Source organism: Syngnathus leptorhynchus, chromosome 8, assembly GCF_054491065.1.
Source record: "Syngnathus leptorhynchus isolate UIUO chromosome 8, UIUO_Slep, whole genome shotgun sequence".
NCBI classification, from domain to species: domain Eukaryota; kingdom Metazoa; phylum Chordata; class Actinopteri; order Syngnathiformes; family Syngnathidae; genus Syngnathus; species Syngnathus leptorhynchus.
The window spans coordinates 3,247,349-3,271,075 of record NC_141202.1 but is presented as its reverse complement, the minus strand read 5'-3'; the positions used below and the strand labels follow the sequence as shown (position 1 = coordinate 3,271,075).

At 44.1% G+C, this 23,727-nt stretch overlaps 4 protein-coding genes across 8 annotated transcripts in view; 1 reads left to right on the top strand and 3 right to left on the bottom strand.

Moving 5' to 3' along the window:
* Positions 1–1,687: 1,687 nt before the first annotated feature.
* On the bottom strand, positions 1,688–8,044 carry tmem245 (transmembrane protein 245). The gene is made up of 17 exons (XM_085919260.1): positions 7,391–8,044; positions 7,055–7,172; positions 6,836–6,931; positions 6,583–6,690; positions 6,275–6,475; positions 6,039–6,208; positions 4,916–5,020; positions 4,758–4,840; positions 4,576–4,666; positions 4,399–4,497; positions 4,186–4,317; positions 3,984–4,106; positions 3,774–3,919; positions 3,606–3,706; positions 3,339–3,513; positions 3,059–3,253; positions 1,688–2,991 (listed from the first exon to the last, which is right to left on the bottom strand). The coding sequence occupies exons 1-17, from the start codon at positions 7,988–7,990 to the stop codon at positions 2,943–2,945; spliced, it is 2,592 nt and encodes an 863-aa protein (XP_085775386.1). The 5' UTR covers positions 7,991–8,044; the 3' UTR covers positions 1,688–2,942.
* Positions 8,045–8,276: 232 nt separating this feature from the next.
* frrs1l (ferric-chelate reductase 1-like) lies at positions 8,277–22,749 on the bottom strand. Of its 2 annotated transcripts, XM_085919525.1 has the most exons (7): positions 22,642–22,749; positions 13,422–13,512; positions 10,571–13,315; positions 9,910–9,994; positions 9,676–9,814; positions 9,291–9,537; positions 8,277–9,221 (listed from the first exon to the last, which is right to left on the bottom strand). In XM_085919525.1, the coding sequence occupies exons 3-7, from the start codon at positions 10,809–10,811 to the stop codon at positions 9,049–9,051; spliced, it is 885 nt and encodes a 294-aa protein (XP_085775651.1). In that variant the 5' UTR covers positions 10,812–13,315; positions 13,422–13,512; positions 22,642–22,749; the 3' UTR covers positions 8,277–9,048. The 2 variants fall into 2 exon arrangements, with proteins under 2 accessions (XP_085775651.1, XP_085775650.1); XM_085919524.1 differs by having other exon boundaries at positions 10,571–13,512.
* alg2 (ALG2 alpha-1,3/1,6-mannosyltransferase) overlaps positions 13,525–23,727 on the bottom strand; it is a 64,221-nt gene continuing 54,018 nt past the window's right edge. For all 4 annotated transcript variants that reach the window (XM_085919520.1, XM_085919521.1, XM_085919522.1 and 1 more), the window contains 4 exons: positions 23,193–23,369; positions 22,975–23,112; positions 22,673–22,840; positions 13,525–22,185 (listed from right to left, as the gene is read on the bottom strand). In XM_085919520.1, coding sequence (XP_085775646.1) covers positions 21,445–22,185; positions 22,673–22,840; positions 22,975–23,112; positions 23,193–23,369 — 1,224 coding nt within the window. In that variant the 3' untranslated portion in view covers positions 13,525–21,444. The remainder of the gene's footprint in view (positions 22,186–22,672; positions 22,841–22,974; positions 23,113–23,192; positions 23,370–23,727) is intronic.
* On the top strand, positions 19,654–20,946 carry LOC147051936 (phospholipase A and acyltransferase 4-like). The gene is made up of 4 exons (XM_085919526.1): positions 19,654–19,698; positions 19,855–19,978; positions 20,073–20,374; positions 20,645–20,946. The coding sequence occupies exons 1-4, from the start codon at positions 19,684–19,686 to the stop codon at positions 20,732–20,734; spliced, it is 531 nt and encodes a 176-aa protein (XP_085775652.1). The 5' UTR covers positions 19,654–19,683; the 3' UTR covers positions 20,735–20,946.

Below are 23,727 nucleotides of genomic sequence, written 5' to 3'. Positions count from 1 at the left end.
TGTTTGGGTGTGGCACTTTTCACTTTCATTTAAATTTTGACCATGATTTTTCCCTAATGAAGTGGCCTGTGATTAGGTACACCTGAAAATGGCGGTGTACCTAATGGAGTGTCCGCGTGACGTCACCGATCAAACAGCCAATCAAAAAGTGGGGGGTTGTTTGGGTGTGGCACTTTTCACTTTCATTTAAATTTTGACCAGGATTTTTCCCTAATGAAGTGGCCTGTGATTAGGTACACCTGAAAATGGCGGTGTACCTAATGGAGTGTCCGAGTGACGTCACCGATCAAACAGCCAATCAGAAAGTGGGGGGTTGTTTGGGTGTGGCACTTTTCACTTTCATTTAAATTTTGACCATGATTTTTCCCTAATGAAGTGGCCTGTGATTAGGTACACCTGAAAATGGCGGTGTACCTAATGGAGTGTCCGCGTGACGTCACCGATCAAACAGCCAATCAAAAAGTGGGGGGTTGTTTGGGTGTGGCACTTTTCACTTTCATTTAAATTTTGACCAGGATTTTTCCCTAATGAAGTGGCCTGTGATTAGGTACACCTGAAAATGGCGGTGTACCTAATGGAGTGTCCGAGTGACGTCACCAATCAAACAGCCAATCAGAAAGTGGGGGGTTGTTTGGGTGTGGCACTTATCACTTTCATTTAAATTTCGACCATGATTTTTCCCTAATGAAGTGGCCTGTGATTAGGTACACCTGAAAATGGCAGTGTACCTAATGGAGTGTCCGAGTGACGTCACCGATCAAACAGCCAATCAGAAAGTGGGGGGTTGTTTGGGTGTGGCACTTTTCACTTTCATTTAAATTTTGACCATGATTTTTCCCTAATGAAGTGGCCTGTGATTAGGTACACCTGAAAATGGCGGTGTACCTAATGGAGTGTCCGAGTGACGTCACCGATCAAACAGCCAATCAGAAAGTGGGGGGTTGTTTGGGTGTGGCACTTTTCACTTTCATTTAAATTTTGACCATGATTTTTCCCTAATGAAGTGGCCTGTGATTAGGTACACCTGAAAATGGCGGTGTACCTAATGGAGTGTCCGAGTGACGTCACCGATCAAACAGCCAATCAAAAAGTGGGGGGTTGTTTGGGTGTGGCACTTTTCACTTTCATTTAAATTTTGACCAGGATTTTTCCCTAATGAAGTGGCCTGTGATTAGGTACACCTGAAAATGGCGGTGTACCTAATGGAGTGTCCGAGTGACGTCACCAATCAAACAGCCAATCAGAAAGTGGGGGGTTGTTTGGGTGTGGCACTTATCACTTTCATTTAAATTTTGACCATGATTTTTCCCTAATGAAGTGGCCTGTGATTAGGTACACCTGAAAATGGCAGTGTACCTAATGGAGTGTCCGAGTGACGTCACCGATCAAACAGCCAATCAGAAAGTGGGGGGTTGTTTGGGTGTGGCACTTATCACTTTCATTTAAATTTTGACCATGATTTTTCCCTAATGAGGTGGCCTGTGATTAGGTACACCTGAAAATGGCGGTGTACCTAATGGAGTGTCCAAGTGACGTCACAGATCAAACAGCCAATCAGAAAGTGGGGGGTTGTTTGGGTGTGGGACTTTTCACTTTCATTTAAACTTTGACCATGACTGAACAATACATGGTTCTTTTTTCAAATTGATTCATTGGTTAAAAAAAAACAACAACTTACTATACTGTGTTGACTTCAAACAGCGATGTTTATTTGGCAGTTCATGTCCAGTCAGTAAGGAAAACAAACAGTAATGTAGGAATAAAAAGAAAATCCGTAAACACTGGTATTGTTTATGCACACTAAAAACACACACATAAAATGAAAGGAAAAATAAACAACCCAATGTCCTATCTCGTCAACAACACACATTTATCGTCACTTAGCCACTGATTATACACCAAGCTTTATGTGGCGATAAGCACTGTAAAACTCTTAAAGTGCTAGTGTAGTAAAAACAAGTCAATAATTGTGATAAAATCAGTTTGGTATCTTGAGATCTAATGTGGGATAGACTCCATTTTGGTCAATTTCTAGAACAGTCAGTTCAAGTTGTATTTTGGAACTTAAAGTTAAGTGCAACAGTGGTCCAAGTAAGTCTTCATGTTAATATCTGCAGTAAACTTGAAAAATGGAGTTAGCCCACTTTAATTCTCAGTGGCTCATGATCAAAAGATGTAACACGTTTCTTACTGCTTTGTTAAAAGAAAAAAAACAATGACTGTGTTGCTGGAGAGCAGGTGTGTGCTTTCTTATTACAAGTAAATTTAGTCCAAACTCAGTGCTACTTGAAGGATATATGAGTAGGATTGTAAAATACCAAAGATTTTTCAATGTTGCAAACTACATGTTAATACTTGCATATGGAACCCTGGCGCAAAACTTATAAAAATAATTAAAATTACCTGTAGATACCACAAAGTGTTAGTTTGTCTAATAGAAGATCTGAAAATCACTTCTATGTAGTTCTTTGGCACCAAGATATTTTTTTACAGTTCCTATTTATATAATTTATAAAACAATTCATGGGTTCGGGTAAATGTCTGGCAATGAATGAGTGGTTTCTCACATTCAAGTGAATATTTCCAATGTGATAAATCTTAAGCAAAATCACACCTTTGTGGCCCTTTGCAACCAGAACTCAAGAAATGTCCACATTGTGGACGTTTTGAGAAAGAAGTTGTTGATGATGATGTGAGCACAATGGAAAACCGTCTCACCCTGTTGAGCTTGCATTACTTTTTGGGCAAAGGAGACAAGGTGGTCCACCTCATCATTTTTTTGATCGACGGCGGCAGCCAGCATTGTGCTCGGAGCAACGCTGCAGCAAAGCATCGTGGGAGCGTGGGGCGACATCTTTCTTGTCTGTGGCGGCGTCTGGTCAGACCTGCGGAGCCGCATTCGAAGGAGCCATCAAGCTTGGCGACGTTCCGCCCCTGTGACATCACTCGCTGCTCTTCTTCAGGACCATTGGCGTCGATTCAGAGAAAGCCCTGGAGGTGGGACCGAACAAACAATAAATATAAAGGAACGTGACTCGGTTGCCGTGGCGATGGCGACCTGTTGCCGGGCTGGGGCCAACCCGCCTGGATGGGCGTGGGGGCCGTGGAGTTGGGGCTCATCAACATGGCGCTGTAGATGTTGGCCGCCACCACCAGGATGCACAGTAGGATAGGCCCGATGATGGCGCCTTCCAGACCCAGGTAGTAGGCGCCGCCCGCCACCGCCAAGCCTGTCAGGTAGGGGTGACCGCCGCTGAAACACAACAAAATAAACTAACTGACGAAAACCTCAATTATACAGAATTCCGAATAAAATATCCCGCCTTTGAGACCCCCACCCAGAGATGTCCGAGTAGATGGCGGTGTCCACGAAGTAGGTGGGCAGCAAATGGCAGACGAGCAGTAGCACGGCTTTGACTCCTTCACCCTGCGCCAGCCACAAGTCGCACACGGCGGGCACGGCGGCCCAGTACGTGCCAAGGAAAGGCACCGCGCCCAAGATGGCAGCCAGAGCTTTTTGGCCCAGAAGACAAAAGACAAAGAAGCTTAGCGAGCGAGGGAAGGAAGGAAAAATGAAAACAAGCTGCACTTGGCACGAGACTCACCTGAAGGAATGAAGACCACGTTGATGCCGAAAATGGTGTGCGTGAGCCAAGTGTACAGGCCGTAGAAGGCGGCCATCTTGAGAGAGGCATCAAATACGCCTCTGATAGGACAATAGAGTCTTAATATTAATAATCATCTTGTAATTCACTTGGCAACGAGTGAGCTACCTGATGGCCTCCTCCACAGACTGTCCGACGATGTTGGACGAAGGTCCCGGCTGCGAGAGTGGCGTCAGGCTGATGACCCACTTGACGGGTTTGTAGTATTCTCCGCTGGAGCTCAACAGGTAGAACAAGGTGGTCAAGAAGATCACCTGAGATGACACAAGCACGTTTTTACACCGCCACGAGACAACGAGCGACGAGGCGTCTTCCTACCAGGCTGAGGACAAAGTTGAGCACAGCTGTGCCGCTGTGAAAGAGCACGGTGAGGAGAGTGGTGGTCGTGGAGATGAGGAGACCAACGTTCCTGCTCATCACCACCCAGAGGGACTCCAGAATCTGAACGAAAACAGCATCAGCTTTTAAGAAATTCAGCAAGGCGGCATTTTTCACGCAAAAAAAATTCAAGCCCACTTACAGACCACAGAGTCTCGATATTATCCTGCAAGAAGGAGGCGATGTCCTTCCAGTCCAGGATGTCCACCAACCAGCTGTTTGTTCGCTGGATATTCAACTTGGGTCCACGAGAGCGACCCGAGTAGGTGACGTTCTAGGAACAATTGCGACGGGATTTTCAGGAAGGCCCACTCCAACAAAAAAAAAAAAGCCCCCACCCGGCGTCCGTCGCTACCTTCACAAACCAGGAGTGGTAGAGTCGGTCCCAAAGCTCCAGAACTTGCTTCTCAATCATATCTGTGTGGTTCACCTTGTCTCCTAACATCTTGTGAAGCTGCGCGCACACACGAAAAACACGACACGTTCGGACATTTTTTTTAAAAATAAATTATAATGTGAGTGTAATGCCAACTTTGTGTGTTATCCATTCTCTCCCGTGTTCGTAGACGTTGGTGGCGGCCGAATTGAGAGCTTTCTGGACCACACGAGCTTCCGGGAGCAAGCTGTGCGAGAGAGAATAGATAAAGACAGAAGGTTGTTTCCCCCGAGCGATCGACACATTGGTAATCTGAACTAACAAGATGGCTGCCCTACTTTGCCCACTCTGGGTGGTTGGAGACTGTCTCGTTGATGAGATTACTGGTGACGTCAATGATGTGAACGCTCTCGTGGTGAACCTGGAGGCGTCGGGTCAGGAGAATATCACTCAGGATGCAGAGATGAGAGAAAAAACTAACAAAAAAAAAACATACCATGGCTGTGAGCAGCAGCCCCATGAGGAGGGTCCCGGTGACCAGCAGGATGATAATAAAGATACTGATGATTTTATCCAGAGAGCGCTCCAGCCACACCACCATCTGCATGAAGGACACAAGAGGAAGATTGTGAAAGAAGAACGGAGGCAAGCACTGAAAGGGTTCAAAACACAAAGTGTCCTTCCAAAATGGCAGCTTTGCAGTGAAAAAAGAAAAAGTCATTGGAACTCACACTCTCCAAGGAGCCAAAATAAGCGAAAGCAAAGCCAAACTCACAAAAGCCGCACACACAAAAGCTTTTAAAAGTGTAAAGCACACAAACATTCTTTTGGTGTGTGCATGTCGGTCATTTCAGATCGTCTGTCGACATGTGCTGCTCCGCTGTTGATGATTATCTGTTACTTCAAGGGTTTCTCACTATTTGTCAGAATCACGTGAAATGAACTCGACTGAAGAAAAGTGACTGTTTTCAACAAAAAAAGAAATATTTCTTTGGAAACACTGCCCTCTGCTGGATTGAGGTCTACATAAGCCACACGCGCTCAAGCAAAAAAAAAACATCACAAATAAGATGCAGAAGCAGCACCAAAAAAAAACTTTCTACCGCATCTTCCTGTAAGAACAAACTAAAATCTAACAGCAGAAACGCAAGAGGACAAACATGTAAACAAAAGAAGGTCATGAAAGAGTTAAAGCCAGTCCAAGCACGAGACTTGTCTCACTCTCACATTAATAATTAATGCTCCGCCGTCTTTTTTTTGTTCATCCACACGCACACTTATCTTAACGGCCTCTCTCATCATTACCTGCTTGTTAAGCCAATGCCATAGCTTGAAGAGGAGAGACAAAGAGACATTGGGAAGATTGTTATTGGAAAGGAGTCGGCACATTTCCTCCACGTGCAAACACGACAACGCCCGCCGCCTGTGTTCGGGTGCAAGCGCGTGGCAAGCAAGGAGTCCCATACGTGCTCCGGTGAAGTCCTCCGAAAATTGAATGAAATCTACTCAAATAGTGGCCTCGTCTTAATAGGACACAATGCGTGTTATTGACGTCATCGTTGAGGGGAGGTGGGAGCGGGCGGGGCGGGGCGGACACGAGCACACAAACATTGGGTTACCTTTGTGTCGATCCGCAGCAAGAACTGTGCCAAGCCTTTGATGGGACCCGGCAGCAGAGCCTCATCTCGTTCCCGCCCAAACTTCTCCAACACGGCCCGCCACGAGTTGAGAGTCCTCGCCGCAAAGCTCTTCAGGCCAAAATGGACCACCGACTTCTTCATGACCCACACTGCAAAAATCAACGCAACTGTGAGGTGTAACATCCCAGAGGGGGAACTACGGAAAGTCATGTTACCGGCCACGGGGATGGGCAGGAGCTGTAGGACCCACAAGTTGAGCCAGATCTGGACCAGGACTATGGCCCACGTGAGGAGGATGAAGTAGATGTCACTGGCCTTGTGGGAGGACTTCTTCTGGAAGAGACCGGACGGTGCTCTTAGAGGGCGATGACGGAACCCCGGTGTGGCATGGAGGCTTTCCGCTGAGTCGCTGCCATCTTGAAAAAAAAATCAGACAGCATTTTACAATTTTTGATAACATTAATATGACCTGAAACAAAATTGGGAAATAAATAAAGGTGAATACATAAACAAACACCTTTACCTGTGGTGCATCCTTCCCTGGGCTCAGTTTTGGACGGCAGGCTACCACAAGCAATGGCCATGTAAATAGTGTTAGCAGCAAATGACAACATCTGACCAGACAGCTCTCCTGAGAAAAAAAAACCTCAAATGAATCCTCACAAATACATTGTCAAAACAATTGCATGACAAAAGTCAGCGTTTTGAATTATAGACATTGGGACAAGGCAGACAAACAAAACCTACTCATGAGTGGCCAATTCATCAAGCCTCACCTCTGCTGGGGACAGGAGGCTTCTCTTGGGAGCCCACAATGAGTAGCAGCAACACCACCACAAATAAAGGAACCCTCCACGAGCCCATCAAAGACACTAGATGAAAAATGATCCACCGTGAATTCAGCGTGAAACAATTTAAAGCCCCGGGGATCGGACTGAATGCAGCCAGTGTACTAAAAATAAAAGACGAGACTTTCTCGTGTTACCTCCACTCACCAATGTAGAAAAGGAGAGTGGTCCACACGGGCAGGGCAGCGGACCTCAGGTAGCCTTCAGTCTGGGGGCTCCATTTAAAGCAGACGGCTAACAAATAGCCGATGACCACTGTGCAAACCTGTCACCACACAACAAAGGACAATATTCGACTCCAGATGTCACCGATACCAAATACCGATACCGGTCGTACTTTTCTTTTGCTACATAACATTTGCAAATGACTACTGACATAACATATGGCAATGCTTTATTTTTCTACACGAGTCAAACGTGTTGACTTATTTATCCAATGGAAAAAGGGGGATGGAAGTCAGCTGTCATTGCCAATCCACTCACCCACACCGGGTGGAAAAAGTCCAGCCCTGCCCCGATGATCCCCCACAAGTGGCCGAGAAGCACTTGCATGCCCACGACGCTCCACGACAGGTAGAGGACGTAGAGCAGCGGCGCCCCGGCACCGATAGCCAGTAGCAGGGGGAGCTTCTCCATCACCTGCCGCCCCAGGAAGTCCACCGTGTGATTGACGCACCACACCGGTACTAGCAGAGTGCCCACCACGATGGGCGTCCCTGTGTCCTGCAAGCCGTTAAGCCAAGAGCGTCCAAGCCGGGCTAGCGAGTGCTTGAAGGGGTGGAGGAAAGTCCCGCATAACACTGCCCAGAGAAGCGGACGGAGGAAAGCCTCCAGGATGAAGTAGACCAGAACCGCTGCCCCACAACAGATAGCTACGAAGATCATCGCCCCAGTGTTGTAGAAGGCCTGCTTGATATTTTTGTCGAACTTGAGCGATGACGGCTGGCTTAGCAACTGGCTAACCATTCCTACCGCCGGTTGGAAGCTGTCGGAGAACGACACGGACTGAGCTCGGCCCGTGTGAGGGCTCCCCGGCGGAGCACCCGTGGCGGGGTCCGGTGACGAGTCCTCTTCGTCGGCCATGTTTACCCCAATCTCGGCTGTTGTCACTCGCCGCGTGTGACACGAGAACGTGTGACGTGTAATGACGAGGTGCATCATGGGAAACGTAGTTTGAGGACGCTTTCGCTCAGCAAGCGTTATACAGCGATGACTGCTTCCCACCACTTTACTCATCATTTATTATCACCAATTAGCATTCTGTGTACGATTTATAATCATAATAATAAAATAAATGTAGGTTTAGCATCATAAACATGTTTGAAGTGAACAGGGAGGGACTACCAACAACACATTTTTTTGTGATGTTTTAATATTTATTGGTATTGTACAGGTATCACACTGTATGTTACAGTATATTTTTGTGAAAGACAATGATATATATATTATATATTTATAATATATTACTTATATTTAGATCATCTTATTTGTTTACACAAATTTTGATCCCTGAAATGGAAATATCTATTGAGGATTAAAATTGTGTAATGAATACAAAACGTTTTTTTTTAAGTTATCAGATAAGCCATAGTCATTGTAAAACATATTCTGAAGTTATTGCGATTAGTATCTCATACCCCCATATTGTTACACAAAGCCAATGAGTAAACAAAATGAATTTTGAAGTATGAGTAGTTAGATGTGCATACAGAGCGCAATACATGGGTGTGCAAAAAAAAAAGACGCAAATAACATTTTGTCATCACAATGTTTGGGTGACATTCATACATGTGGCAAACTCAAAAATATATGATCAAATAATAAAGGGACACAGTCTATTATTGGTTCTTCTTTGTCCTTCAGCTAAATAAATCATGAGCCAGTAAATATTTGCCATCTGCTCTTTTTATGCTCCATTTGGTGGTCATTTCTGAGCCCATGCTGTGAATTATCTACTGTCATGAAAAAAACTGTCCTGTGTAAAACTTTTGTATTTGTTGCTTAAGATTGGCAGCGGCACATGAAGTACACACCACGTGATATATTTAATTTGAAAACGTCTAATAGTGCAACGCGCACGCTCAACAATGTAATGGCACCTTATTTTATTGCTGCTACATTTTGTCCGTACACCTCCGCCTTCACGGCGTTCCCATCAGCAAATAAAAGGTGAGGGCTACTATGAGCAATAGGCAGAGGGGTGAGTTGAAGGTCTGGTAGGCTGTGGAAGGCATGAAGATGTCCTCATATTTGTAAATACTGACCATGCGCTCGCTCACCGGAGGACTGTCGATGTCGTGTCTGGTGATGGAGCCTGAAGAACCAGAGCCGATGATGATGAAGATGCAAAACACAAATAAGAACACATAAGGTCAACACTCACCTTGTATGGCAGGCCCCCAGGCAAACAGGTAATACCACGACAGGTGGAGGTCCACGAGCGTCTCCTCTCGCGGCACATAGAGCGGACGCTTGAAACGACAGGTGACGCGGTTATTCTCGAAGATGCCCTCCTCGTCCCTCGCCGGGTTTCTCTTGATCTCTTTTGCCCACTGGCCTACGTTGTAGAAGTGATGGATGCGCACGCGGCCGTTGTCGTCGTGGACGCAGCCCATGACATCATCGCCTCCCTGAGAAACGGGAAATGAAAATGTCAGGAGAAGCCTGCTCGGACATACAAATTAATAACGGGTACTTCAAATGTAAAGTCAAAATACAGCTTGACAAAGTTAAGAACTGAGCTCAGAACAGAAAGTACTCCATCTCACCATTTTCTTGTCGGAGGAGAAACCTACGGCCACCCAGCCGTCAGTATCTGCGCTCATCTCGTACTCCACATCCGTCCCGATGCGACGGTAACTCAGGAAGTAGTCGCACGTCTCCGCATCACACCCAGGCTTGCCGTACCTTAATACACAAAACGCATCAAGCCTTGAAAGTTGTTTTTAAAATGCTTTTTTTTTTTTTTATTATTGTGTAGAAAGACACATTTTTGCTTTTACCTGATGCATCCTTTTGTCACACCACAGTCGGTGACTTTGATTCTGGCAAAAGGGTCCACTGGCGGCGCAGTGGGAAAAGGGTAACCTGCAAATGTGCTAAATTAGCATTTTCTACGTAATATCATTGGTAAGGCAACCAAAGTGTGTGTGACACCTTTTGACATCTAACAAGCACTAGTTATTGCTGAACATAAATGGTACAGTAGTTAAAATACAAAACAAATATCATCCGTATTAGTGAAGTTTGATACCTTTGCAGTTTTCAAGTCTCAAAATGTGAATATAGTGTATATTTTCAGAAATTACAGCCATTTAAAACTACTTTTCAGGCGCTTTTGGAAAACCGACTCACAAAACAAATCTCCCATTTTTACTTCAGGACAAATTTCATTTTGATTTGATGACAACGCCATTGTGATGATTGTCTGAACATAAATGCAACATGCAGCCGGTCCTTCGTCATATATTTTTTAACAGATTATTTTTTTTACATCTATCTCGACCACCTTCCAAGTCACTTCGCGTTCATTTACAATTACAGGCATTCAAATGGGGGCTTGGGGGTGGCCACCGTTTGGGGGGAGCTGGCCTTGGTGCTGAACGACCGTTTTCTCCTACGTACACATCCAAGTTGTTCTATGGGTGAAGTGAAGATGCTTACCGTCATCAGACAGATATCGGGACTCCAAGAACTCGGACGCAAAGGTGCTGTACGAGTCTTTGTGGTGCTCCTGGTGGCCCGGCTCTCCGTGGTCCCCGTGGCCGGCCCGCAGTGCCCCCTCATCGGTCGGGCTCGGAGCGACTCCCTGCCATCCGATGACATGGATAAGCAGCGGCCACAGCGCGGTATTCATCATCAATCTAGATTTAAATTGAAAAACAAATTGCACCAAAGTGGTCATAAAAGAAAGCGAGGCCTCATTTTAGCTGGAATCCCGTCGCAGGTGTCCATCTTCATCGTGTCCTCGTCCTCAATTGATTTTTATTAGCAGGATCACGCTCAATGTGGGGGTGCTCTAATCCAAACGTAAATTAGCCGGATTTGTAATCTTGCCGTCTAATTCACATGATAAGGATCATAATCCTTTTCGGAATCACGATAGCGATGTCCACTGGCGATAGTGAATGTTTAGATATCATTTTGTATGTATGTGAGGACGTCGGTTTGAATGGTTTCGTCTAGCCTCGCTCCATCAAAAATGGCCTCCAATCAGGAGGTGATACGTCACCATACGTATCATTTTAAAAAGGTAGTTTGTTGTTTCCCGAACATATTATAATCTATACTTGGAATGTAAAGATTTATTTAAAATTAAATTACAATGGGGACGTGAGGACGTACACTGTCTTACGAGTAGAAATCCCTACTTATATATAACTGCTTATGTGAAACTTAAATATAACGAGTATTATAGCTGCGTATTGTAAATATTCTACTATATTTTGTGTTTTTATTTTTATTGTAATTTGCTGTATAATTAATTTAATGAAGACTAGAAGTAGTTCAAAATATTGTGTGCTGTTGTTCCAAGTTTCTCCGCATGATGGTGGCATAAAGCCACCATTTTAAAAAGTAGCCATGAAGAGCACCAGCCACTTTTCATTTTAAACTTTAAATTGCTAAAAAAAAAAAAACTTTAACTGATATATTTGAGTTTTTTTCCTTAAAATGTAGGGACAAACATTTCCATACAATTCTAATTATGGCTATGAGTCATCACCATCACAGGTAAAATATATGGGATTATTGGCCCAACAATAAAGGGCAATTAAGGTAAGAAATTAAAAATACATATTTTAATAAATACACGTAAATAAATAAATCAATTTTATTATACATTTTATTTGTTATGTTCATTTGATGATAAATAATATGGGCCTGATTTGTTCGAAAATGACATTGACATTTTTTTGCAAAGACAAGGCGGATTCAAACTTCCGCTCCTATCCAGCAGGTGGCGCTTAGGTCACACTGAAATAACCCTAAAAGACAAGTCTCCAGACGCTAAACATTTCAAATGACAAGCGGGACTATGTAAATATTTTTCCACGATACAAGCCCACATATGTTATTCCCCATAACACCGTCATCATCTAAATCCACAGATGACAGCGGAGCTGATTAACGGCTGATCTTTTCCCTCGGACCACTAAAACATCATTTGTTTATCTATTATGTCCACTTATAACCATTGGTAGCCCCTTAAACACCGGCCACCCAATTAACATTCTGTGTAAGGGCAATGCTTATAATGAGGAACTCCGGGCGCACCAATCTTATCCTAATAGCCTTAAAGGGCCACTCATTAACACAACTGTTCACACATCTTTCCTTGCACATCACGTCACAGTGAAGGAGTGACAGGAGAAAAAAAAAAGAGGAGAGAAAGAAAGAGAGAACTAGCGAGCGAGACAATGAGGTGGTGGTGGTGGTGGTGGTGGTGGTGGTGGTGGTGGTGGTGGTGGTGGTGGTGGTGCTGGGATCGGCCTGCTAAATGTCAGCAGCGTGTCTCTTGGGCCTGACAGACGATTCAGTGACAGCACAACAATAGCCGCCAGATCCATTCGAATACACGAGCTGCTTGGAATGGACGCCGGCATTTGCTCGAGTAAAAACTCACACAACTTTGACAATGCAAAAGTAAAATTCACGCACATCTAGCCAAATTAGATGTCAGGTCATGTTAGGGCAGGATGGTGGGAAGGATCTGCAGGTTGAATGAGGTCAGTTTGAGGAAATTCAGAATGATCTTATGTTACCAAATCTTTATTGAGCAAAGCAGTGGTGTTTTTCACTTTAGAAGTTGCATGCAAGAAGACTTTTTATTCTTTTTCATTTAGAAATCCTAATTATCCTTATTCACATTGACTGTGATGATATGAATGCTAAGCTTTTTTTTTTTAATTCATTGTTTTTTTTATACTGTTTTTTTTTTTAGGGGGCATTTTTTAACCATAATGCTACGAAGTGTCTGAAAATTAATCTTTCACCACATTGGCCATGTGGCTTAAAGTCTCACACTCATACACACACAGAGACACACACACTTCCCGCTTTGAACAATATGAAGAGTTGTCTCACGAATCCTTTTCTAAAAAAAAAACCAAAAACAAAAAAAAACCACCCCATATAAAAAATGCCCCTGTGATAAGATGACTTGAATCTTTGTTTCTTTCATGTGGCTGTGAGAATAATAAAACAGCTGGAGTCCTCTCTCTTCACCGAGCAACAGACCAAGGCGAGAAGAGATCATTTATTGACTCGCTATTTCCTCGCTGTCCCGGAATAGTCACGAGGCCGGCCTGTGATCCCAGCGAGGGCCCTCCAACCCTGGAGGCTTCATTTAGGATGTGTCAAGGCCCACTTTCATCACGCAGGACAATGAGCACTCTTGGCACACCCCACCTTCAAGCCACAAAGGCACTTCAAAAGTTTGGCACCTAACAAGGCGTGCCGCTGCAAAGCTTTGCGATAGCACAAAGGTTGCCGCTTGTTTGTCTGCTTTGCATACGTCATTTGGTTTGGAGAAGTTTCTCCGCCGGGATCCGTGTGTGTGTTGGTGGTGGGGATGCTGAAAGCTTCCATCGTCAGTCAAACGTTTGCTTTGGTGATAAGGAAGGCAGAGATGAGATGTCGATCATCACACAGTAAACACGCTCAAATGCGCTGGCGTACGCCCACAACCTCATTCGTGTGCACGCGTTACATTTGACTGCAATCATCCCTTTGCAGACTCTCACGCCAACACAAAAAAAATATTGCATTTTTCACACAGACACTCTTACATGGAGAAAACGGACCATTTTAAAGATGTGTGGGGGGGGGGGAGCCTACACAGCTTTGTGTTTTAGCAGCGAATCAGAACCTGCTTGAATGGAAAAAAAAAATGTTACGAAAATAAAAGTTAAAGAGCTGAACTTTATTTAGACTGTTGACTGCCATTTAACATGAGCTTGGTTGACTGATTAAATCTGAAATTCAAATAACAGAATATTAAAATAAACAAAAGTGACTATAAACACAATTGCTTTGCTCAAGGGCGTTCCACAGCAGCAGCAATAAAATAAAAGCCAAACTATTCTTCAGGGTATTTAGTAAAAGCAGTTGCTCGTAGTGACCTATTTTTTTTTTTTTAAATCTTAGAATCATAATACTTTTTTTAAAATTTGAATTTCTTAGAATTAGAGTACATTCTTGTTTGGATAAAAAGGGATTCCTGAAGAGTCGTAACTCTTGAAAGATTGCATCACACACAAATAACTTCTGTTCAAACGGAGACAAACATTTGCTGTTACATCCTGAGTTCTTAAATAAATAAATAAATAATAGAAACATTTAGTATTATTTCCTGCTACTTCTATGCTCAACTCAACCGCCCGACTGCTAGCTCACCCGCGACCCTACACCGTTTTGAAAACATTTGATCACACGCACGAAAGGAAACTACTTTCCCAGAAGGGGGCGTAAAGTTAATTTTGAAGCAAAATGCCATATGGACGTGTTGAGAAGAGTCTTGTTGTCTGCAACATTTGCAACAAAGACTTTGCTTATCCACAAAGCACTTGAAGCCAGAACATTTGCCACCAGCGCCGAAAGGGAAGAAAGGTGATGACAACCCGAAAGGCCCGTGACTCACTGATGCTCCACGAAAGTGGATTTCTGACTTGCAGCATTTCGCTAAAGCCCAAAGCCATCGCCAGAACCGAAATTCCTGGCAGCACTCGAGGTTATCATTTTATTGCAAATATGAAATATAAAGCATGCTGCAGCAACATGGTTGGAGAGTGGCTGAGCAGAAAAGAAAAAAAAATGTTTCAAACATTTCATTTAATTCAGTGTTTTACTCTACTTTGATTTTTTTTTTTAAATCAATGACATCTTTTCTAACATGAGCATATTTTTCTGCAATCATTAATATTCAAATCCAGGTCCATGGAGGCAATTCAGTTCACAAATATATGAAATCAAATGATTCTTTATTGAAATCCATTGAACTGCAACTGATCCCCCCCAAAAATTTGTAATTTAATTTTTTTTAAATGGAAAATGCCAAAATCCCCCCCAAAAAAACAATAAAATTGAATATTTACTTTCAATTTCATGCTTATTATGAACAGTGATCTATTTTTATGCAATTAGCCTATCTATTAAATACCAACATCGCTCCCCGCCTTATGTCTGCGTTAGCTAACATTGTCACTGCCTTCAAAGTGGACTTAAGCATTAAGCTTGAGACACTTGCTTGGGCTCTCTCTCCATATAGACACACCGAATGGCCGGCCGGCCGGGGGGCCTTAAGCGGTGATTATAGCGCTGAGAAGTGGGAGCTGGGGGCCTCGGTGTCATTAGTCTGGTTAATCAGAGCCTTGCTCCAGGTTAAGCTCCGCGGCCTCCCGAGACAGTCTGATGAGCAGATAGCCGCGACAGGCCTACAGTGCTCAGGTCTGGGCCCCGGCAGCTCCCTTGGCCCCTACCCGCTCCAGACGGTAATCTATAACTCGCCCCTGGAGCACGGCGTCAAGGCTCAGGCTGCTGGACAACGCTGACACATGATGCATGGTAATAAGACACACAAACACTGCGACACACACACACACACATTTGCCACCGCTGCTGTTAGCAACCCGCAGTGTTTTTCCTCCAACAGTGCCCTAGTAGATTGTTTAATGCTCCCAAACCAGTGACCTTGGCCTCATAACTGATGTAATTCAACATCCAAGTGTTTAACTACCCCTGTCCAAGGAGAGCACCGATAACCAACTCAGCACAATGAGCGTATAATGACCAGTGGGACTGTTGGAAACACACACACACACACTTCTAAACAAACTCCCAAGACGGAAGGAAGGAGGGCCTCAGCTCGGCGGGGAGCCTCCCGAGAGTCGTACCCGATCGGCAGTCAACATTGGCGGGCCCGCTCTCTCCGGGCGTCCCCTGTGAGCTCATTAGCGCCAATCATAAGCACTTCTTCGGACGACGTTGGGGCGCGCCATCCATCGCCGTGCGCAAATGACGCTCTCCATCAGGATGTGTGGCGCTAAGTGCGGGAATGCAGGTGTGTATTTGGGTTTAAAGGACGGGCAAGGTCAGAGAACTCCCCCCCGCCCCCCCACCTCTCAAATGGTTCCCAGTGGACCTAGTGGGACCCCTGAGTGGAGGTATTCAGGTGATGGAGTGGAGGACAAGTGACCCAGATGGAAGGGAAGCGTGAGGAGAGAGAGCAAGGTAGAGAAATCAGTCGAAATGGCTGCAAACACAGAACGGACCCCTGAGGACCACCTAAATGGGACGAGGCAACAAAGAAGCCTATCATCCTTATACTGAATAGATCTGTCCATCTATTGCTTTTTTTTTTTTTCTTCTCTCCTCATAATCATCCTCTCATTACACCCTAGTCTTAATCAGACGCTTGGCAAAGACACTCATTTGAACGCAACACCAATCAAGTCACTCACGGAAAAGCCCTCAAGCCAAAGCTAACGCACGGGACGTGGTCCCCGCCCCTCCCCCATCCATCCCTCCTGTCCATCACCTTGCTTTTTTTTTTTTTTTTTGGTGAATCCCGAGAGAAGGCGTATAACCCGCATCACCTCGCCGTCTCGCAAACACTGTACACACACGCGTGTCTACCGAGTGTGTATGCATAACGACCATTAGCATATTCATGATCATTGCCGGCCTCTTATTGTTTGCTCGCTCCATTAATCTTCATCTGCTGCCTGCCGACTGACAGCTCAATCTAACAGGATGTAAACGGGCACTGGCTATACACACACACACACACACAGACACACACACACATAAAAACACACTTGCATCAACAACAGTCAAATGGCTATTGTCTTTTTGTATATTTCTCTCACACACTCACACACACACACACACACTATGATTGACATCCACCTGTGAGTGTTCACCAGCTGTGTAGTGTCACACCTGTGATCTGTAAGAACCTCCTGGGCCACAAGTGCTGTAGGTGCAAATCCATGTGGACCACTCGTAGGCACACACATGAAGACGCGCACACACACACACACACACGTCACCTCAGGCCAACAATGAGTTAAAAACATGCATCAGTTTAAGAGGATAAAAAAAGAACAATGCCACGCTAAACAGGTTGGGTGCGTGTGTGTTTGTGTGTGGTCGGCGCCAAGCGCTCTCAAATATTAATGTGTTTGTTTAAAGCCGACGTGACTGACTGATTTGCAACAGATTAACGGGCAAAATGAGCGCTGGAAGACAGCCAAGTTCAAGGGGAGGTCGGTTCTTTTGACGCCCAACACACACACCTTCTATATGTTTCTATAGAATCTTGAAAATACACTCACTAGATGTCATGCAGACACAAAGAAAGAGGACTTTCACAACTACTGTCAGTAACTCCAGGAATATTTGCTACACACCGCTTGTGTTCAAATACTCATTGCTTAAAGGCTTATAATATGATTTGGTTTTAAACTAAGACTTGTTTATCATCACGATCAATCACAACAGAATATAAATAGCAAGGAAAAAAAAAAAAAAAATCCTTTCACCACTTTGTCCCAAGCTCCAATAAACAAAAACAAGGAGTTGTCGTGTCAGCAAGTGTTAAATAATGAGATGAACTTTGACGCCTCATAGCTGATAAGTGACTCTATGGTGGTAAATAAAAAAATAAAAATAAAGAGATTTGATGTGGAGAAGAAAAAATATATATATTAAAAGGCACACTGCGAGCATACTTTATTGTGATGGAGACACAAAATAAATGTCTATTTAATTTTTGCAGTCTTTGTTTGTTGCATTTCCTTGTAAAATAAATATTATTTTAGAAATAAAGCTCCTGCGAGGTAAATCTCAAAGCTATGCGATGCTGTAAACGGCAACATACAAGCCAGAACGAGTCGTAACGTTTCTCCTTGCTGGGCCATAAAGCTATTTTTTTATTTATTTTTTGCCGAGGCTCTACTATGTAAAATATTCCACTATCAGAGATCATAAATGCTTTATTGTGATCTTTCCCAGAGCACAGACTTTTATTTAGTAGCAGTAAATCATTCCTTTGCTCCGCGATATCAACAGCTGAGACCGTTCGTCTTCGTGGGAGGAAGACGTGCAAGATCGGTTTTAACGTTTAGGGAGGGGAGGGGGGGAGGCTTGGTCATAGATTTCAATGGTTTACAAGGGGCAGTAAAGTGTGAAATATATCATTTACAAACATTTTGCCTTTAAAATACAGCTCTTAAAAGACAAACTGTGAATACAAATAGAGATCAGCTTTTATTTTAGCACATTCCATCATTTAGGTTGTCATCGCATAGATGTGGTGAAAGGCATTTTTATCATATGTTTTGTTTTTATATTTTGGTTCATTATCTAAAGCATGTATTGTCTTCATGGTTTATTTTTTTTTTTTAAACCTAATACAATAAAATAAATTAACAACTTTCGAAAGTAACTTGATACGCTATTGTGAATGTTTTGTTTTTTTCTTTTCATATTTTTGACCAAAAACTTGTCCCAATTCCAAAAGGTACACTCTGAAGGTCAACAATCTAAGCTGGGTGTTCCACAAAACCTCACAAAATACACTCAACATGATTTGCGAAGTTATTTCTCATGATTACCAACCTCAAAGTGGGTTTGTGTTATTTACAGCGCCTAATTCCAAAACAAAGGAGACAATAAAAGATTGTTAATTTTCCGTTTGGAAGACTAGCTCATTCTTAATAATGAAACATGCGTGCTGCTCTAAGCACCTTTTCACTAACTCGCAAGGTATTTAGTCTTTTCTGGGCCATGAGTTCCATGACCTGCTTATTAAAGTGGGAGCAAGAATTAATGTAGTAACCCTGTCCTTCTCATCATCATCATCATCATCATCTTCATCTAGCCCCATGATTAACTCCCAATCATCACACGTGATTAAAAGTCAGAGTAAAAATATTCTACAGCTATTTAATAGAGCAAGACTAACAAGGAGAGCAGGTCCCAGAATGTCAACACAACGGACGTAGAGCCAGCGACTACACACAGGCACACACACACACACACACACGTCGTGGTCGTCTATCTTTGCCCGAAAACAGCCCTCGCCATTCCCGGCCTATCGACCAGCTATACAGCCCCATGCCGGATGGTTGGAATTAGAAAAGTAAGCCTGCGGTCTCATTAATTAATTAAACGGTGAGAGCCGGTGGCACCTAGGTGCCGGTTATCGCTGTCACTCAGACACGCCGTGATCTCAATAAGAACCTCACCACGGGGCACCGGGAGGCCAGGCGGGCACTCTGCTCCCCCCCCCCCCCCTTTCCCCTCCACATACTTTGACTTTCTTTTTCAAAATTCATTTCTTTTCCAGCAAAAGTTTGCTTCTATATTTACTTCAACTAAGACTGATTCAAATTGGCTGGTATGAATTTTTCAGTTTATTTATTTTATATTTTACTATTATTTTACTTATTTTATAATATTCTACTTAATACTTTCTTTATTTAATATTTTATTTGTAGTATTATTTTACTTATAGATTTCAAACAATGTAGACAAAGCTGGGCCTTCCGGTTTTTAAATCAGATTTTTTGGGGGACAAATTTGGGGGGGTTATACAAGTCATGTCATGGAATAATAATAAGTAACCTATTAAGCAGTTTATCTTTTTGGCCGCATCAACTCAAAGCTATCTGGATATCACCAAGGCGTGTCCACGTTGCATACAAACTGATTACAGCATGAAATAATCATTGTTAGTTGCGTGCTTGGTTGTCCCCGGCAGCCTTTTCTCTCAAATGCAATGGCAACAGGTCTGTTTTTATTTCGTTTTGTTCAATCAATAAGTATTTATGAAGGAAAGTCTGCATGAATTGAAAGAGCAGTGTAACTTGTCAATTCCTCCTGGCTTTTATTTTAACACCTTAATCATAAACCTTTCCGATCATTTGAATTATTTTCCTCCGCAGGTTGATAAGAATGTGTCCGCGGCCGAGATTGGAGACTTGATCGAATTTGCGCACCCGTGGCTTGGGGTGTCTCTATGGGGAGTTTATATGGGACAAGGTCATGTGATTCATTTTGGAGTGGGAGGTAAAAGAGAATGAAAACATTGATTTGAACTTGCCGTACAAACTGCGTAAAATGACAATAAGGTGAGATTTTTTTTTTTTTCTCCGCTCCAAAGATGAGAACATGACTCAGAAAGCGTGCCGCAGTCTAATGCAGCAGATGCTGCCCAGGAAGAAAGGCGACGGTGTTCTGAAGAAGACCACCATCACCTCTCAACCCATCGCTGACATCCGATTGCCTGCGGGAACCCGCATTCGGGTCAACAACGACAAGCACCACCTGGTTCCGTCCATAACGGAGCAGATGATGCATCGCTGTCACACTTTCTTGCATCAACAGTTTAAATACGACCTGATCAACTTTAACAGCGAGCATTTCGCCACGTTTGTTCGATACGGTCGAGCCGTGTGCACGCAGGTATGTTGGATTCTTGACTGTCATGCGAATAACAAGAAGCTAAACCTGGTCAAAATAAATAAATAAAAAAAAGAAAAGTTAGATCAAAAGAGAAAAATAATGCACCAATGCGTTTTGGTGACAGGGACTCTCCACGCTTTGCTTTCCAGCCACAAGGGAAGTAGGAAATTTGCAAAGCAAAAAAAAAAAAAAAAATAGATGATACAAGATCAGATTTTATGCCTCTAATTTGGGCTATTGCCATTGCTAATATTTGGTTTGTCTTTCCAGATTCCCTTTCAGAAAATGAACGGGGATCACGTCGACACCACCCAAACTCTCGAACTGATAATGCAGCAGCGCATGGAGACGGAAACATAAGCTCTCACATCTGCTTATTCTTCATCCTAACAAGCACCATAAAACCCTTTACTGCGCGACAGGATTTCAACTATGCACTGACAGTAAAGGACATACTTTGTTGGCTGCCCAAACCCCCCCTCAATAAAAGGCGGACAAAACTTTGCAACAAAGCGACTGGAGAAACTTTGTGTATCGTCTAGTTTATTAAGACTTGTGGAATGTCAATAAGAACGTCTCTATACAGCGAAAGGGTGGAGGAGGCCATTGCCGTTGCAGACACGGTGACCTTCTGCTATTCTCCTCCTTGATAATGACCCAGACAGCGGCATACTGCCCACCAGCCAGACCTCTAATGAAGCCAAACACTCTCTATCATCTGCTAATAACCTCCGTGCAGCAACAAGAGTCACCGAGCGGGCCGGTGGCGTCTTTGGAATAAAAGCTCTGGGCAGACAGGAAGTGGAGGGGGGGGGGGGAAACATCCCGTTTATTGATTTAGAACCGCGTGGCGTGCCTGATGATAACTGCGTTCCTCCGCTAATAAAGACAGCCCCAAAAAAAGGGGAAAGAAACATTTCACTGTATCAATCAATACTTTTGGTTGCCACGCTGCGACATGTACGCACTTTATCTTCTTCATAATTGGTATCAAAGGCTTCTTCCTCAGCAACACTGATTAATTGTCCTCATACCTCACCACAGTCAGGCGCACCCCAAAAAAATAAATGTCACTGGCTAAGGCCGACAACATATCCGTACAGCTGCTGTGAGAAGGCCTGGAGAGAGAACTTATCTTGCACCCTCTTCCTCCCAGCTTGTCCCATGTCCCTGCGGAGCTGCGGCTCCACGACCAGCCTCTCCATGGCCTTGGAGAAGGCCTCCGCCGTGGGCTCGCACAGGAAGCCCGTCTCGCCGTCCGCCACGCTCTCCAGGGGCCCCCCGGAGTTGACAGCGATAACGGGGCAGCAGCAGTACATGGCCTCGACGGGAACGATCCCAAAATGCTCCCCGCTGGGCGTGTAGAGCGTCGCGTGGCTGCCCCGCAGCAGCGCCACCTTGACCGAGTCCGAGGGGGAGCGTAAGAAAGTCACACAGTCCTCCAAGTGGAGTTGCGATGCCAGCTCCTTCAATTCGGCGTAGTGCTCCAAGTTCTCGCCCACTCGCTCGTCGTAGCCCCCCGCCACTACCAGGTGGATGCCTGCTCTCCGGCCCGGAGGAAGCACACGCCTCAGCTCCGCTAGGGCTCGCAGGGCCAGGCCCAAGTTCTTCTTTCGCTCGTATCGGTTGAGCGAGAGGAACAGGTGGGAGGTTCCCTCGGGAAGCAGCCCCCACAGGCTTTCCGATTCAGTGGGCGGCTGGTCAAATGTGCGCGTGTTGAGCGAGGGATAGAGGACGTCTGTCTGGACCCCTTTGAGACTCTGAAAGGTCTCCCTGAAGACTCCTGCGGTGAACTGGCTGTTTACCAGAATCTACATGCAAATAAAGTTGCATCAGGAGGACCGTACATTGTAATTTGCTGTGGCGAGTGTGTTGTTTTAAATGTGACCCTGATTGGCCGCTGCTTCAGTCAAATATTAAAGGCAGAATGGAATTGTTGATTATGTTGAGATTGTACTGGTAGTACAATATTTTAACTTTATATTAGTCACCCCCAAAAAGTCCCGACCAGTTGGTACTTCCAGCATCACCGTGACATTAGTGTTTCAAGGACTTCACGTTCATCATTTTTATCCTTAAATTTGGCTTCATTTGCCATTATTTTTAGCTTTTTTTTTTTTTTTTTTTTTTTAGTTGAGCACTTTGCAGTCTCTCGTATTTCAAAAACGATCCTTCTACATACATGCATATATAATGGGTCTGTGTTCATTTACGAGAAGCAAAGTTTTGGAAGCTGAATGGGGAAAAACATACTGAGAAAGACAAACCTGAGGGTGTGACCCTTAGGCCTTAACATACCAAGTCAGCCATGCCAGTGGTTTGCTCTTCCAAGAAGTCAATGGGAGCACGGTAAAGCTTTTTGAGGGCTGATTTCCTTTGAGTTAGCAGCTGATCTGGGAAGTGACAGTAGAATAAGACCTTCTTTCTGTGACGGGATAGCCTCAACACTGGAATACACACTGACACCTAACGTGGGATTAAAACAAAACAAAACAAAACAAAACAAACAAACAAAAACAGAATACAATTTGATTCTATATGCAGCTCAAGAAATAGGCCTTCAAAGGTACTCTCGGATTTTTCATAAAAACGTCACTCACTTGATCACAGAAAACAACATCATACTCCAGCCCGCTGAAGAAAACCAAATAGAGAGCCACGTAGATCATTCTCAGGTAAGCACACACCGCATGGAAGTAACCCAAGACACTGGTGGGCAGCCAGTCACCCACACATACCTGTTGGAAGAGGACGAAATAATTGTAGCACTACTCAATATTAACATTTAGTACACATCATTACCTGAATGATTGCTTACCACAGGTAGGTCCGGGTCAAGGGTCTCAGAGAAACAGTGGCTCGGGTCATAATGGGCGGTCCAGATCTGGACATTACATCCCTTCGACTTGAGGGCAACGGCAGCGTCGACAACCAGACGCTCCGCTCCGCCTATGCCGAGGTCTGGATGCAGAAACACCACCCGCACCATCTTGACCTGGACATAGAAACAGAAATAGAACAATGACATTATCTTAAAAAAGCTTTCAGAACAAGCATTTGACATTAAGAAAGTATCAAGCCTTGAGAAAACATTCATGGTCAATTCTTTCCAGTATACGTCATCCTAAGTGAAAAGTGTCAAAGCTATCTTTTCAATAACCTTGGACAACCCAACAATACGCATTGTTAAACCAAAACAATATGTTTTACGGAACTAATTGTGCCAATCAGGCTGAATGAACAGTTAACAAGCATGACTGTCAAACATTTCCAATGACTAAACTAAACTGATGAACAATGAACAGAGGCAGGCGTGTTAGACGACAATATGTCAATTATGTCCATAACTGGAA

What these genes read in the sequence shown, in the direction of transcription:
- tmem245 (XM_085919260.1), bottom strand. Translation starts at nt 7,990, where the DNA reads ATGGCCGACGAAGAGGACTCGTCACCGGACCCCGCCACGGGTGCTCCG. An exon ending in CCTGCCCATCCCCGTGGCCG is followed by an intron (nt 6,209 to 6,274) that starts GTAACATGACTT and finishes TGATTTTTGCAG; the next exon opens with TGTGGGTCATGAAGAAGTCG. An exon ending in TCTGTGGAGGAGGCCATCAG is followed by an intron (nt 3,707 to 3,773) that starts GTAGCTCACTCG and finishes TTGTCCTATCAG; the next exon opens with AGGCGTATTTGATGCCTCTC.
- frrs1l (XM_085919524.1), bottom strand. Translation starts at nt 10,811, where the DNA reads ATGACCACTTTGGTGCAATTTGTTTTTCAATTTAAATCTAGATTGATG. An exon ending in GTGACAAAAGGATGCATCAG is followed by an intron (nt 9,815 to 9,909) that starts GTAAAAGCAAAA and finishes TTGTGTATTAAG; the next exon opens with GTACGGCAAGCCTGGGTGTG. An exon ending in CTGGGGGCCTGCCATACAAG is followed by an intron (nt 9,222 to 9,290) that starts GTGAGTGTTGAC and finishes CTGGTTCTTCAG; the next exon opens with GCTCCATCACCAGACACGAC.
- LOC147051936 (XM_085919526.1), top strand. An exon ending in GATTCATTTTGGAGTGGGAG is followed by an intron (nt 19,979 to 20,072) that starts GTAAAAGAGAAT and finishes TCCGCTCCAAAG; the next exon opens with ATGAGAACATGACTCAGAAA. An exon ending in GTCGAGCCGTGTGCACGCAG is followed by an intron (nt 20,375 to 20,644) that starts GTATGTTGGATT and finishes TTGTCTTTCCAG; the next exon opens with ATTCCCTTTCAGAAAATGAA.